General features: G+C 38.4%; 1 protein-coding gene across 3 annotated transcripts in view; it reads right to left on the reverse strand.

Annotated features, from left to right (window-relative positions):
- Positions 1–10,501: 10,501 nt before the first annotated feature.
- LOC111873190 overlaps positions 10,502–14,452 on the reverse strand; it is a 36,638-nt gene continuing 32,687 nt past the window's right edge. For all 3 annotated transcript variants that reach the window (XM_023867700.2, XM_023867699.2, XM_023867702.1), the window contains 3 exons: positions 13,466–13,506; positions 13,297–13,387; positions 10,502–10,863 (listed from right to left, as the gene is read on the reverse strand). In XM_023867700.2, coding sequence (XP_023723468.1) covers positions 10,799–10,863; positions 13,297–13,387; positions 13,466–13,506 — 197 coding nt within the window. In that variant the 3' untranslated portion in view covers positions 10,502–10,798. The remainder of the gene's footprint in view (positions 10,864–13,296; positions 13,388–13,465; positions 13,507–14,452) is intronic.

The raw sequence follows: 14,452 nt of genomic DNA on the forward strand, positions 1-14,452 counted from the left end.
ATTTGTTCATGATTGTACAGGAATATTTTATAGCTTGCTGTAGGTGCAGAAAGATTGTAAAGCTATATAGTCACACTGTTGCCACACAGCCTAATTGAGACCTGCAGCAATGTGCAGAACTGCAGGTTTTGTGGACCATTAGAGATTGGGGAGAAGGAGGTCATATTGTCAAAACGTTTTGAGAAACCATGCTATAGTAAATATAAACTGATAAAACCCATAAAGGACACAGACTTAAAGCACCAAATAACACAATTCCTTTTCTGCTGGGTAATATAGTTCTTGTGTTCAATAAAGAAGTGAAACTCATTGTTGACTGAAGCCTCAAGTATTAACTGGAACGACAAAGACCATGTGCAAAGATATTGAGCAAAAGAATACAGAAATAAGCATCACAAAACAGGAACATTGGGAGGTACTTTATTTTCATGGCTGACTCTGACATCGGTATTGTGCCTGGTTTGAGATATTAGACTGATTAGCAAACAAACTCGATGAGAACTGGTGTATTGTAAGAAATGGGAAACTAATAGGTAGATGCAATAATGATGAAAGGGTAGGGCAGGATAAGGAATTGACTTGTTTATGGTAAGGTACCAGTCCTGTATTTACTTAGAAATGCCAGAAAAACTGTAACACTGCTTGCAGCTGAGATTCCAACCAAGTAATTTCTGAATAAAAATGAATTATTTTACAGTTGAGCTAACACATTCAGCCGTGCACCATTACCATTTTGAAGGCCCAAAAAAGAATAATATTTTTTTCAGACTATGGAATCAATGTNATTTCTGCAAAGTTATCAGTTGGACTTCCGCTTTGTATTTACTGCTAAGTTTACACCTAATACACAGAGCATTCATTTTGATTTCACCTTACAGATCCCATAGCTTGGACAGGAAAGAGGCAGTATATTATTTGCTTATGAGTCTGATCTCTTGAATGTATGCAGCCTGAAGAGGAAAAGAACCATATTTTAAAATTCTTCCATGCTGTATACGTGCACCATTACCATTTTGAAGGCCCAAAAAAGAATAATATTTTTTTCAGACTATGGAATCAATGTAATGTTTTTAAATATATAATTGGCTTCGCTTTAATTAAGATTTTGACGACGTTGAAGACAGCACTGATATTCTTATCAGTCAAAATTAAGAATGTAATATAAAATACTAAATTTATTGTATAAAGTTCCTACCTGTAGGTAATAGCATAAAAATTTGGCAGGAACCCAACTGCTTGTGGCCAGAGAAAGGCTTGGATTTTGGATGAAAGATCAACAGATTGTCATACTAAATTACAAAGAAGTCCATTATGCTGGAATGGAGGTCTGTGGAGTTTTTTTTTTTGTTGTGGTTAGTGGGTGCGATCTTCAAACTGATAATATTAACAAAGTCATGGGTTAAATCCATTTTATTCTAATATGTTTCAATGGCTTTCCTTGTTTGGTAGTCTTAGCAGTAACTCACTGCCCTATGCATGGCTGTGGAACACTATGATACAAGCCGGAAGGTCGCAGGTTCAAGTCCCGATGAGGTCATTGAATTTTTTCAATTGACCTAACTCTTCCAGTCACACTATGACCCTCGACTTAGCCTCAAACAGAAATGAGTACCAGGAATTAATTAAATAATTTTACTGGGGAGTAAAGTGCGGCCGGCGCATAAGGCTGACAATCCTACTGCCAACTTTGAGCCAGCTGTCTAGATAATGTGGGGCCCTCAACATCTCACAACCCTATGGGCCTTCACGGCCTGTTACAGGGATAGCTTTACTTTTTACCTTACTTATGGGCCGCGATATAGCTCAAGCGGTTAGTCGCTGGCTTCCCACCGCGGCGGCCAGGGTTCGATCCCGGGAGTCTGGTCAAGTGGGATTTGTGGTGGACAAAGTGGCGTTGGGGCGGGTTTTCTCAGAGTACTTCGGTTCCCCTGCCAATCTTCATTCCACCAAAATTCTCCATCATCATAAACAACCGGGGCAGGCTACAATAGGCCAATCAGTGGCCGCCATGCCGAGTGGACCCCAGTTGGACTCCACCCCTCACTAAGCGAATTAAAAAAAAATACTTATGCATGGCTGTAGCTGGGCTGGTACGCAACACTAGTAAAAATAAAACCTTGATGGAAGGGATCAATGAAAAATCTTAATTGGCACACCAAGAAACAAAGAAACTTTGCTTGACCGGGCGTCATGCTCGGTGAGCACCACCAACAATTTTTTCCCCAACTACAACATCGACATTTGTGAACAAAATTGTAGAGTACTATTCCGCATGAGCTCTGATAATTAAATAACGAGACTGACAACACTCCAAGACTCCGAAGGTGAGTCGCTGTGTTCGTTGGCCTCCATCTATAGGTGCATATCTGAAATCTACACGTTCTACACCTTCTACACAGTAGCAAATTTGTTTTAGCAGCTCCTAACCAGTGCTGAGCTGTTGCCCTTTAATTGAAGTAGTATTCGTGTTGCTGGTCGTGAAAATGAGTAATAAATATTTTTAAACCCTCAATATAATGTTCTTGTTCAAATTGGGGGGGGGGGAATCCGAAATATTTAAAATATTAAAGAAAGTGCATGGAGGAAGGGGTTATGTTAAGAACACGTATTTTGAAAGGTGTAAACCGTTTTTGGAGAGACGGGACGAAGAATTTGACAGCCGATCTGGGCACCTATATCGGATGTGAATGCCGAAAATATGAGACCTCTGGCTCAGAATGGTCGACATCTTGCCATCACAATAATTGTAGACTTGAAAATTTGGGTTTTCAGTATGGTCCTGTAACAAGGTGGCCGAGTGTGCAAGATAAATCTCCAGGTTCACACCACTCCAGGGAGAGTGGACGTCAAATTAAAAGTCAAGAGAATTCTGATTTGTATCTTTCACTGTACAGGAATAGTGCACCTACAGAGTGTCTCACCTGGTCAGCCCATCAACCAAAGGTTATATCTGCAAGTTTTCGAACTTTTTAGACAGTGGTTTCACTGTGCGAGGACAGAATGGTCAGAATTACTCCCTGACACGTAGCTTCTGCACAGTGAGAACGTTCCTTTACACGGAACTTCCTGTGAAGGAATTTTTGGCGAAAAACTACACGTGGTCAAGCACGGCCTGCAACGCCCTACTTGCTCACCAGATCTCGCCCCGTGTCTTATTCCTCTTCCCGTCTATGAAGAATCACCTCAAGAGGTCTCAGAGGATCATATTTTAAAACCGTGGATGAGGGTCAGAAGGTTACACCAACAGTTCTAAACAACTTGAAGGAGAATAACTTCAGCAAGTGCTTCAATTGTGAAAAACAACGCAGGAATTCATGCACAGCAGCAAGGGGAACTACTAAGATCATTTGGCTTCAGTGGTTGCTGTGAGTACAGTCTCGTTATTTAATAGTCAGACCTCATCGAACGCTAGGGTAAGGTAAGGTAAATCCGTGTTGAGCGAACTTAGTACCCTACGAGTTAAATGGAGATACGTGAACGCGGCCAAGTAAAGTTTCCAAGTAATACCAAAATATTTAAATTTTTAGATGAGCACAAATGATTCGTCCTAACTATACTGTGTTATATTCCATAATGTAGCTCGCAAACTTCCCAATGGCGGTCTCTGCAGTTTGTTAAGCTTGATTGCGGCCTGTTTGTAAACAGCATTTCAGTAGAGCAAACCAAATTACATAAAGGCAACAAAATTCATAGTTCACGAGCATAATGATGCAAAATGTCATATTAAAACAAATTCTGAGAAACCGTTTGTGGGTCATATGGAAGGTTCCAATTTTGGCCTTATTCAAAGTGTGCTTTGTAGTTTGTCAGTGTGGCAAAAAATCAAACCAGCCTAGTAAAAGTATGTACAGATCTTCATATGAAAGAATTAATTTATTATATTTTGTGAAGTGGCTTATAAATTGGTCAATATGGCTATAAATCAAAGTGGCTGATTTAATATTATGTAAGGCTCGCTTGCATCAAATGTAACAAAAAATTGATGAGTATCTGATTACATATAACTTTGTATAAAGCAATCATTGTAGTTCATCAGTTCGCCTTAGAATCACTGTGGATACGCTTCATCATGTATATCCAAAAACTTTGTGTTCTATGTTCAAATGTTCATATAAGACGTTTCATGAAGTACGCTTTGTTATGGGTGCATGTGGCTTAAAACTGTAACTGTTCAGCAACATGTAATAAAAATCTCCAGTGTCAGACTTCAAAATACTTGTACAAGGAATTTTTAGAATGCCTGAAAATGGCTCACATGTCAGCATTTACAAAAAATTCTTTAAGAGAACTATGGTCCAGCACCTATTTAATCCATATCATAGTCTGACATACTTAATGTGTTGGTGCTCTGGTGAGTAATCCAAAAAAGTGAAATTCATTATAAGACATTCTCATGTCTACTTGTTTCTCTCTTTTGCTATGAGACACACACATAAACACATCTGGGTCTGGCTTACCTCCAGTTTCAGAATGCTGTGAAGTTTCCTGAATCAAAACTTAAGAAATGTCATTCTTCTTCAGTGCAAGGTTCGAGCACTGGCCTGGTCTGGCCTCATTTGTGACTCTCCAGCTCTATCTGTGTCTTCTTGCCACACACTATAAAAGTTATGGTTTGTTTTGGAATGCAGGATTGAGTCATTCTCCAGACATGTCACTCCCAGTTATATATTTCTTTTTGTGACTATATTTATTTACTTGCTAAATTACCAGCCCAGAGGCCGATTACACAGTGAGCACAAGAAAAAAGAAACACACGCAAAATGCAAAGAAACAAGGAAATGTATACCTCACTTCTCATAGTATATCATCTAAATATACATTAAAAGAGGTTAAAGGTAGAATTCATGAGGGTCGCTGCAAATATACTGAATAAGCAGTAGCGGACAACTGACAAGGGGTAGCCCTCAAGCATGGGGGCTGGGCATGGGGCTAACAATGTGCCATAAAAATAATTTTCTTATGAAATGTCATAAAGGGCCTCAGACTTGGACAAATTATCTAAGCTAACGAAAATGGATATGAGATTTAGTATGTGGAATGCAAGAAGTCTGTATAGGGCAGGTTCTATCATGAGAGTTGTGAAAAACTATCAAACGTATGAGTTAGATTTAGTGGAATTACAGGTCTGATGGGACAGAGGTGGCACTGAACCACCAGGTGAATATATGTTTTTCTATGAAAAAAGAAATGGAAATCATGAAATAGGTGTTTTTCTAGAGGGAGTTAGAGGGCAAAGTTTGTTAGTAGCAAGATTTCTTGTATGATACTAAGAGGCCGCTGGGGCGACATCATTCTTCTGAATCTTCATGCCCCAACAGAGATAGAAATTGATCAAATGAAGGAAAGCTTCTAAGATGAACTAGAACGTTTTTTCAATAAATTCCCTAAATAACATATGAAAATTCTGGTAGATTTTGACGTCAAAGTAGGAAGGGAAGACATTTTCAAAACAACTGGGAATGAGAGTTTACATGGAATTAGTAATTATGATGGAGTTAGAGTAGTGGTGGCAAAAGTCAGGGAGACTCTGGAACTGAGCAAACAAACATTGCACAAATTTCATATTGAGAGGTTCAGTATCAAGAAATTAAACAAGGCTGAGGACAAAGAACAGTATCAAGTTGACATCTCTTAATACATTCACAGCTTTGGAAAACGTATAGGTTGATATTAATAGAACTTGGGAAGCTATCAGAATATTGTAACAGATTTCATAAACGTGGTGCAAGGCAAGAGCACTATAAATGTGGTCCAATATGCAACAATGGAGGAAGCTGTGTTTCCTGTACATCCAACTGACACACAGAGAGACTGGCTGGATAGCGATCACGTGATATGTGTGTACTGTAGGTCCCTGTCCATTCTGCGGCTATATAAGAGTGACAGAACTCGTTCAGGGCACTTATTGGTCGTTAGCTGGAGTGAGTCCAGAACAATTTTTAGTTCTGAGGTTCCAAAATGACTGAAGATGAAATAGCAAGAAGACTTCATAGTGATTTGAAGTGCTAATTCCTGTGTTGAGATCAGTTGCTAGGAAGCTAGTGGAAACTGATAATCCTAGTGCGTGTGCAATGGACTGGAAAGTGTATAAGTAGCAATAGCGCTACAATTACATGTACTTACTGGTGGTATCAGGACTAAATAAACCCATTCATCCAATCCAGAACCCACATTATTAATCACTAATACACGTGACAATATTAAAATTTCAGCCAAAGAATAGGTTATTATGAATTGAAGAAGCATAAGCCATGCTTCGATGAAAGATGCTAACAATTATTAAATCAAAGGAAACAAGCCAAACTGTAGTGGTTACAGGATCCAAGCCAAATAAATGGGTATAACCTGAACAGTATAAGGTGTGGAGCCAGCAGACATTTCAAGAATAAAATGAGGGAATATCTGAAAGACAAAATTAATGACCTTGGAACAGATGGTATGAACAGGAACATTAGAGATATGTATAGATGAATAAATTAACTTAAGAAGGGTTACCAACATAAAAGTAACTTAGTAAAGGATGATAATGGTGATCTGCTTGCAGATTCCTGCAACATTTTGAATATGTGGAAAAACTGCTTCAAGTAGGAAGTGAAACATTATGGTCTGAGATTCATAAACTCTTTATATCCGAGTAAGGAAGAATTCCCTGATCAGCGGAAGGAGTCCATTATTGTACCAATTTACAAGAAGGGTGATAACACTGATCGTAATAATTTTTTAGGAATATCACTGTTATCAACTCATACAAAATTTATCCAATACTCTTCTCTCAAGGCTAAGATCATAGGTAGACAAAATTATTGCTCACCATCAGTATGGTTCTTGATGTAACAGACCAACTACTGACCAGATTTCTTGCATTTTTCATATACTAGAGAAAAATTGGGAGTACAATGACAGTACTTCAGCTATTCACAGAATTCATGAAAGCCTATGATTCAGTTGGAAGGGAGGTACTGTACAATATTCTCGCAGAGTTTGGGGTACCCATGAAACTAGTTAGGCAGATTAAAATGTACAGAACTATTAGGCTTATTCTGGACTCTATCCATCATCTGGTATATATATATATAAGACAAAAAACCACAATGTTTCGGACCTCTATCCTGCCCCATCCACCTGAGGATGGAGACAGATCCAGTCTCTGAAATATTGTGGTTTTTTGTCTTATATATACCATATGATGGATAGAGTCCAAAATAAGCCTAATAGTTCTGTACAGCATACACCATCATCAGAACCTTTCAAGTCTATTTGATTAAAATGTGTTTAAATGAAATGCATAATAAATTCTGTAGGTAAACATCTGTCTGCTGATTTTTCCTACACAAAACGGCCTAAAACCAGATGCTTTATCACCACTGCTTTTCAACTTTGCTTTAGAATAGGCCATTAGGAAGGTTCAGGAAAAACAAGGTGGACTGAAATTAAATGGGACATATCAGCTGATGTACATCAATTGGGAGGTAACATAAATACCATTAAGGAGGCTGGTATAGAAGTAAATGCAGAGAAGACTGTACTCATATATCCTGATGTCTCGTCACCAGAATGCAGGGCAAAATCATGACAGAGAGGTACTTAACAGATCATTTGAAAATATGGCACAGTTCATATATTTGGGAACAACAGTAACAAATCAAAATCTGATTCAGGAGGAAACTAAGAGGAGAGTGAATTTGGGAAATGTTTGATTCCATTCAGTCCACGACCTTTTTGTCTTCTCATCTGCTGTCTAGAAACATAAAAATCTGAATATACAAAACTATGAATTTTCCCGTGGTTCTGTATGGGTGTGAAACTTCGTGTCTGACATTAAGGGAGAAAGACAGACTGAGGGTGTTTGAGAACAAGGTGAGCTTTATAACTTGTATGCTTCACAAAGTATTATTAGAATGATCAAGTTAAAGAGGTTGAGATAGACAGGGCATGTAGGATGCACGGGGGGTGAGAATTGCATATATACTTTTGATGGGAAAGCCAGAAGAAAAAAGACCACCAGGAAGACCTAGACATAGGTGGAAGGATACTATTATGATGGATCTTAGGGAGATATGATGGGGTAGCATGGACTGAATTGACCTGGCTCAGGACAGGGACCAGTGGAGGGCTCTTGTGAACACGGTAATGAACAACTGTGCTGCATAAAATGCTGGGAAATTCTTGAGTAGCTGCACAACTGGTGGCTTCTCAAGAAGGGCTCAGCTCCAAGGAGTTAGAGGAATACTTCAAAACTGTCTTGCTCCTTGACCAATTTCTGTTTCTTCTTGCTGGTAACATCTCCTGTCAGCCTCATTTAGGAAATGGCCAGAATGTTTAACTTGTAGGTTATGGAGTTTACATCATTAACATAAATTACATTTAATTTGGAGTTCTAAGACTGGCCATTAATTTACTTCAGTTACCCTCACTCTGTGTAAAAAATAAGAAAGCAATTGTTTTCATCCTACTTCATAAAGATATAACTGTGGTAAAAGATTAATGCTTGGATGCTACACCATAAAAATGTTTTCCTGTCAAGTTGTCTGCACAGAGTTCTAAATACCTTCATCATGAAAATAAGATATTGGCTAATTAATTAAGTACAGATAATATTTATTATATTTATATCAGCACAAACACTTATTTCCACTAGGTGGAGTTTGCTGTCTAGGATGACATGTTTCAGGACATTTGCCATATTCAGGTCCGGTTTCTAGTTTACAATTAATCTTTCATGTACTTAGCATAAATTTTCAATGTAAACCAAGAGGATCCATCAGTGTGTTATACACTATATATATGTACTATATTATACACCTAATGTTCGTTTTATCTTGGTTAACACTGTAGCTATAAAACATATAATACGATATCTACAACTTCAGCAAAATAACTGCAATATTAACCAGGATAAAAATCAACTAATTTTAGTATATAATAGTAGTGTGACGTATTTGCGCTATGCAGGACGCCCCCTCCCCTGACAGCGGTGGCGTAACAGTGCTGTCGCTACTACAGTGACAGGCCGGTCAGTGTTCTGCCCCCTCCCCTGCAGTGACGTGGCAGGTGACAACATTGACATAGCGGGGGATGCCGCGGTTGCTATGCAGCAATAAACAACTCGATAGCGTTCCCAGAAACACGTGTAAACAAGGCGACTAGGCAACAGGGAAGCGACGCGCTTCCTGTTGTCTGGCTGAGGGTTTATAAGAGTACTACACTGCCTAAGGAGTCGGTTAAAATGCAGCAGCCGCCGAAGACAGTTGAAATATAGCATCAGTCATGGAAAGAAGAACTGGACGCGTGGTTAGAAGATTTTATAGTGTGTGATAACTGAGAAGTCAGCAAGTGAAGACTTATTGTGTGACTTCAAGATTGTGTGCTGTAGCAGTTATATTGGGAGTGTGTAATTAAGAGAGATTTGTATAGCTCCCGAGTTATAAATACGTGAAGACTACTGAAGAGTTTGTTGTGTAGGGTTTGTAGATTGTGTAAACCCGCAACAGTGTTATAAGTATTTGTAGTTACGATTTGTAGGTTGTTAAATAAACCAATTAACAATCTGAAGAGGGTCTTCGGTGGCAAAACACGTTACAGTATATACAGTGTGTAACATAGTTGTGGATCCACTCTATTTACATGAAACATTATGCTAAGGACTTGATAGCATAACTGTATGCTAAAAACTGGACTTGAATATTGCACACATGTGCTGAAACATGCTGTCCTAGATAGTAGCATTATTATTATTATTATTATTATTACTGGAGGGGGTGGGTTTCCCCATGCACCGTGACCAGTTGTTGATCTATTGTATGACCCCCTTTGATATTCTACCAGTCTCCATACCCTACCGGTACTGGTGCATGTTATCAGCCCCGTTGCGCCAACGAGGTCGGCCCTCGGTACCTTGATACTTCCCCCATCTACCAGAGGCATTGGAAACTACTTGGGCGGGAAATTGTTGCCTAATTTAGCTCAGAGGTCTCCCAGAGACATGAGGTTCTTTTACATGCCATAAATCTACGACATGGGACACATGGCTTAAAGTCCCTCCCGGAGGACTTGTTCCCTGAATTTTTCTGCCCTTAAAAATTCCACGACCTCCGCCGGGTTTGAACCCGCGTACCTTGAGTCATGAGGTGGGAACGTTACCCCTAGACTATGGAGGCCGCTTAGATAGTAGCATACTCCACCTGTTAGAATAGTGTTTATGCTGACAGAAATAAAATGTTATCTGTAGTAATTTACACAACAGGGTGCAACAAAATATGAATGTCTTCACTTCTCTCATTCTGTATATTGCATCAGCGAGAAGCTGCAAAATGTACAGAATGACTCTTTAAAAGTAAGCGTTTGTCCTTGGATATAAATATGTAGTAGGTGTCTGTTACAATGCAAATTAATAATTACATTTTAGATTACTCTGAACTTCTTCCATAAGATCAGTATTAAAGACTTAAGAGTAGGTGGCAGACTCTACTAAGGGAAATTCTTTGTACATGATTCAGTCAGATGAAATTGGATAATTTATTTGACTTTTTTTTTCAGTAAATTCGGAAATTTCTTTTTCCAAACAAAGTTAACTGATATGTATTCTTACATTATATGATGAATTACTTTCTACATATAAAATAAAAATTATTTTCCATCACAAATAATCAAGGATCCAAACAATTCACACATATGATCAAGTGTTTTCTATATATATATATATATATATATTAAAAACCAGTCTGTACTTCCTTCCACATCCTTGGAAAATATTTATACACATGCCTACACATTAAAGCTGGTAGTCTCATTACGAGGATCAGAAGTAATGCTGTTTCTTAACCACCAAAGCTGGTTGTGATGACAAACGCTGGTTTTCAAAACCTAAAAACAGATTTATAAATGGCATGAATACACATACACGAACTATATGCTACTTGAACACACCACACCGGCAGTCACAATTATGGCTCTCTTGTAGAATTTTGCATCTGAAAATATAAGTACATAGAATTATGAGAACCACATATTAGTCTTGCATAAAGTTTAGGCCCAATATTTTCACTCATAAATGTATTTTTGTCTGAAATATGGCAAAAAATACAGCTTCTTTCTATAACAAGGGAATATCTAGTAATGACTTGAGGGCATGACTCAACATTGTCCTTCCAGAGATCAAATATTTATTCCATGATCTGCTCATTAATGCCTTTACTACCTCATAAATCCTCACCCAAAATCATAACAAATGCACTTCTTGTGAAACATTACACTACAGCTCATTTATGTACCTGATTAAACTTCCTTCACATCTCCAAAAATTGTTCACCTTTTAGACCTTTAACACAATGGTCTTCAGGTGTACAGATTCCTGGTTTATAAAACCTCTCCTAAGTTTTAATGATGTCAAAATTGTCATAAATTCCTTTCATTTCCATTTTTTTAAGTACACTGATCAGTTTTAACCCAAAGGACTCAGCAAAGGTATTCTTTCATACATACTGCCCACATACTTGCATAACTATTGGTATATGTAGTTGCAACTAGGACCAAAGTGGCAAGCAGAATACAGATTTTCTGAAAACAAACATCATCACAAAAATGTTATGTACCATATAGGGTGTCATTGAAAGGTATGGACAAACTCCGTGCAAGATTTTCACACACCAAAACAATAAAAAATGTCCATATGAACATGTGTCCAGAAACATTTAATTTGTGAGTTACACCTGAAAACGTAGTTTGTAGTAAGTGCTCGAAATGTCCTCAATGAGATTCAGTGCATGCCTGGACGTTTATTCATGGATCACTGCATCTATTCAAAGATGATGGAGTAGTTTCAGATAGTCTGACAGGTGGTATAATTGTATATTATGCACATAAATATGGTATTACTTCTTTCTCGTAGTTGTGTGTGTGCATAAGCATGCCATTGCCACAACTCCTTTTACAGTATGCGCCAAAAGACAGTACTGAAACTAGCGCATCTCGAATGCACATGGGCGTTAGTCGACGGGGCATAGCTCCAGCTGCACATGTTCCGAGTAGTGAAAAGGAAGTTGTGTTGTGCAGTTGTTGGAAATGGGTCTCTTGTAGGAGAAAAAAGTATTCATAGTTCTGTATTACTTCTGCTCATATGGAAGTGGTCGCCAGACAACTTGCTTCCTTGGTTTTGAGCGGCCAGATGGTATCGTCCAGAAACCGCTACATAATACACGTGTGACGATATGGTGTGCCGTCTCAGCACACGGTATATTAGGCCCCTATTTCATTGAGAATGAGGAAGGCAATGCTCTTACCATCACCCAAGAATGCCACATGGATATGGTGATCGGACCATTTCTTCAGGAGTTGAGAAGGTTCTGTCATGCAAGGGGCCTTCACATGAATAGAGAGTGGTATCAACAGGATGTCTTTTCATTTCAGTACTGATTATTTTGGCGCATACAGTATTATACTGTTACTTGCAAAACATATATTTTAAATTGTTAAAATCATTTACAAATTACCATACATATCTTTTCATGTTAAAAGTTATAAAGTGTTTCTCTTTGCTACTGTATCTTGGACTTGCTCTGGGATCCACCCAGCTTATTATCCAGTGAGTGCTGGGGAATCATTCCCCAGGGTTATAGTTAAGTGGGCAGAGCATGAAGCTGACCATCCATTTCCATCCAGTGCTGAGATTTACAATACATGGAGCTTCATCTCCATTTTCACTATATACATTCATAATGGCATGATTCAGGGGAGACTACAGACAGGGGATGGATTGGTAAATGGATTTACTGACCATTTATACACACCACTTTGAACTACACGCACTTAACAATGCTATCGCTGATCTACACACTTTACAAATCACTAGAGCACATGCTAAGTCTTCTCAGTCTCCACTAGTTGTATCCTGGCAATGGATTTTAACAGTTATTATAATGGTCTCACTCTAATGACAGTACACATAAAGTCTTCTCTTCACAGCCAAACTTTCAACTGACTATAGTGCCATCTCTTCTTCTCCTCCCTTGCAGAGCTCAACTGAACTGCCAACCCTCAACTAACTGGACTGCCCCAATTGTCATCCTTATAACCAATTTGCATGGACTGGATAAAAGAACTCTGTTTCCAATAATAGCTCTATTGTTGTGTTTGTTTTGCAATGGGAATACATTTACTGCTCTGTTGCCTAGAAACAAGTGGCATCACACAATTGTTTATCTGCCTATTGCATATCAATGGCTGTACACATTATAATAGTATGATGTTTGCCTTTATCACTCATGATTTGATCAATAATTGGCACCTGTCATTACTTACCACCACGCTGAGGATTAATGCTTGCTGCAACTGTATCAACATCAACACCTGGTGCTTGCAACCAAGCTCTACTGCCAGAAGCATCCATTCCCTACAGAAATGAAATAAAAAATAAACAAAACTAGTCCAGCTGATAGTTCCAAATGAATTCATACTCAATATTCCTTACCTCTTGATCACGGATGTGTGAGTTCTGCGCATCTCCACTGCCTGGAACACACAAAACATTTTATTAATTAAAATACGTGTTTACCAGATAACTTAAAGTAGGCCACATCTTCATCAACCACTTGCCCTCAGCTAAATTGTTACTATCACAACCTCAGTATCTGAGGCAGTATTACTCGTACTAACAGTCAGATCACTAGTTGAAAGTACAGTAGAATGCTGATTATGTGAATTGCCAATTAACTGAATCACTGCAACCAAGGAATGCATCTGCTAAACAAACATCATTGTTGGATTTTTCAAATGAAATGTTTGAAAATGTTAATTTTTCATGTTTCACTTGATTTAAAAGGTTTTTGGTTTTTATTATTATAATGGTACAGTACATTATATGGGGCACATGGTACTATAGTTGGTTGAGGCACAATGCTACAAGCTGTTAGGTCACGGGTTCAATTCCCAATGAGATCACTGGATCCTTCCAGCAACACTATGGCTCTGGGGTCAATTCAGCCTCTAACAGAAATGAGTACCAGGAATCTTCTTGGGAGAAAAGGGGGTGCCAGCCAGCGCATAAAGCTGACAACCTTATTGCCATGAGTGAGCCGATTGTCCAGAATAGATTGTCCCTATGGGCCAACACAGCCTGTTACAGGGATAACTTTACCTTTTTACCATATAGTACATTATAATGGTGTTATAATAGTATTTCATCTTGGATAAGAATTCAATCAAATTATCTGAATTTTTGATTATCCAAACCAAACTTTGTCACTAATTAATTCAGATAACCGGTGTTCTACTGTACCATCTCTTTCTGCTGTAACTAAATCCATTGGACACTCTTCTTCACTGATTGGTAATACAGGGTGATTCATATAGAACCGGCCTGATGAAATGAGCTGTAATATGAAATATACCATACAGATATTAAAGTAATTTACACATACGAGGGGGTACCCAAAAGAAACCGAACTTATTTTTTTTT

The sequence above is a fragment of the Cryptotermes secundus genome, unplaced genomic scaffold (genome assembly GCF_002891405.2).
Source record: "Cryptotermes secundus unplaced genomic scaffold, Csec_1.0 scaffold540, whole genome shotgun sequence".
In the NCBI taxonomy this organism is placed as follows: domain Eukaryota; kingdom Metazoa; phylum Arthropoda; class Insecta; order Blattodea; family Kalotermitidae; genus Cryptotermes; species Cryptotermes secundus.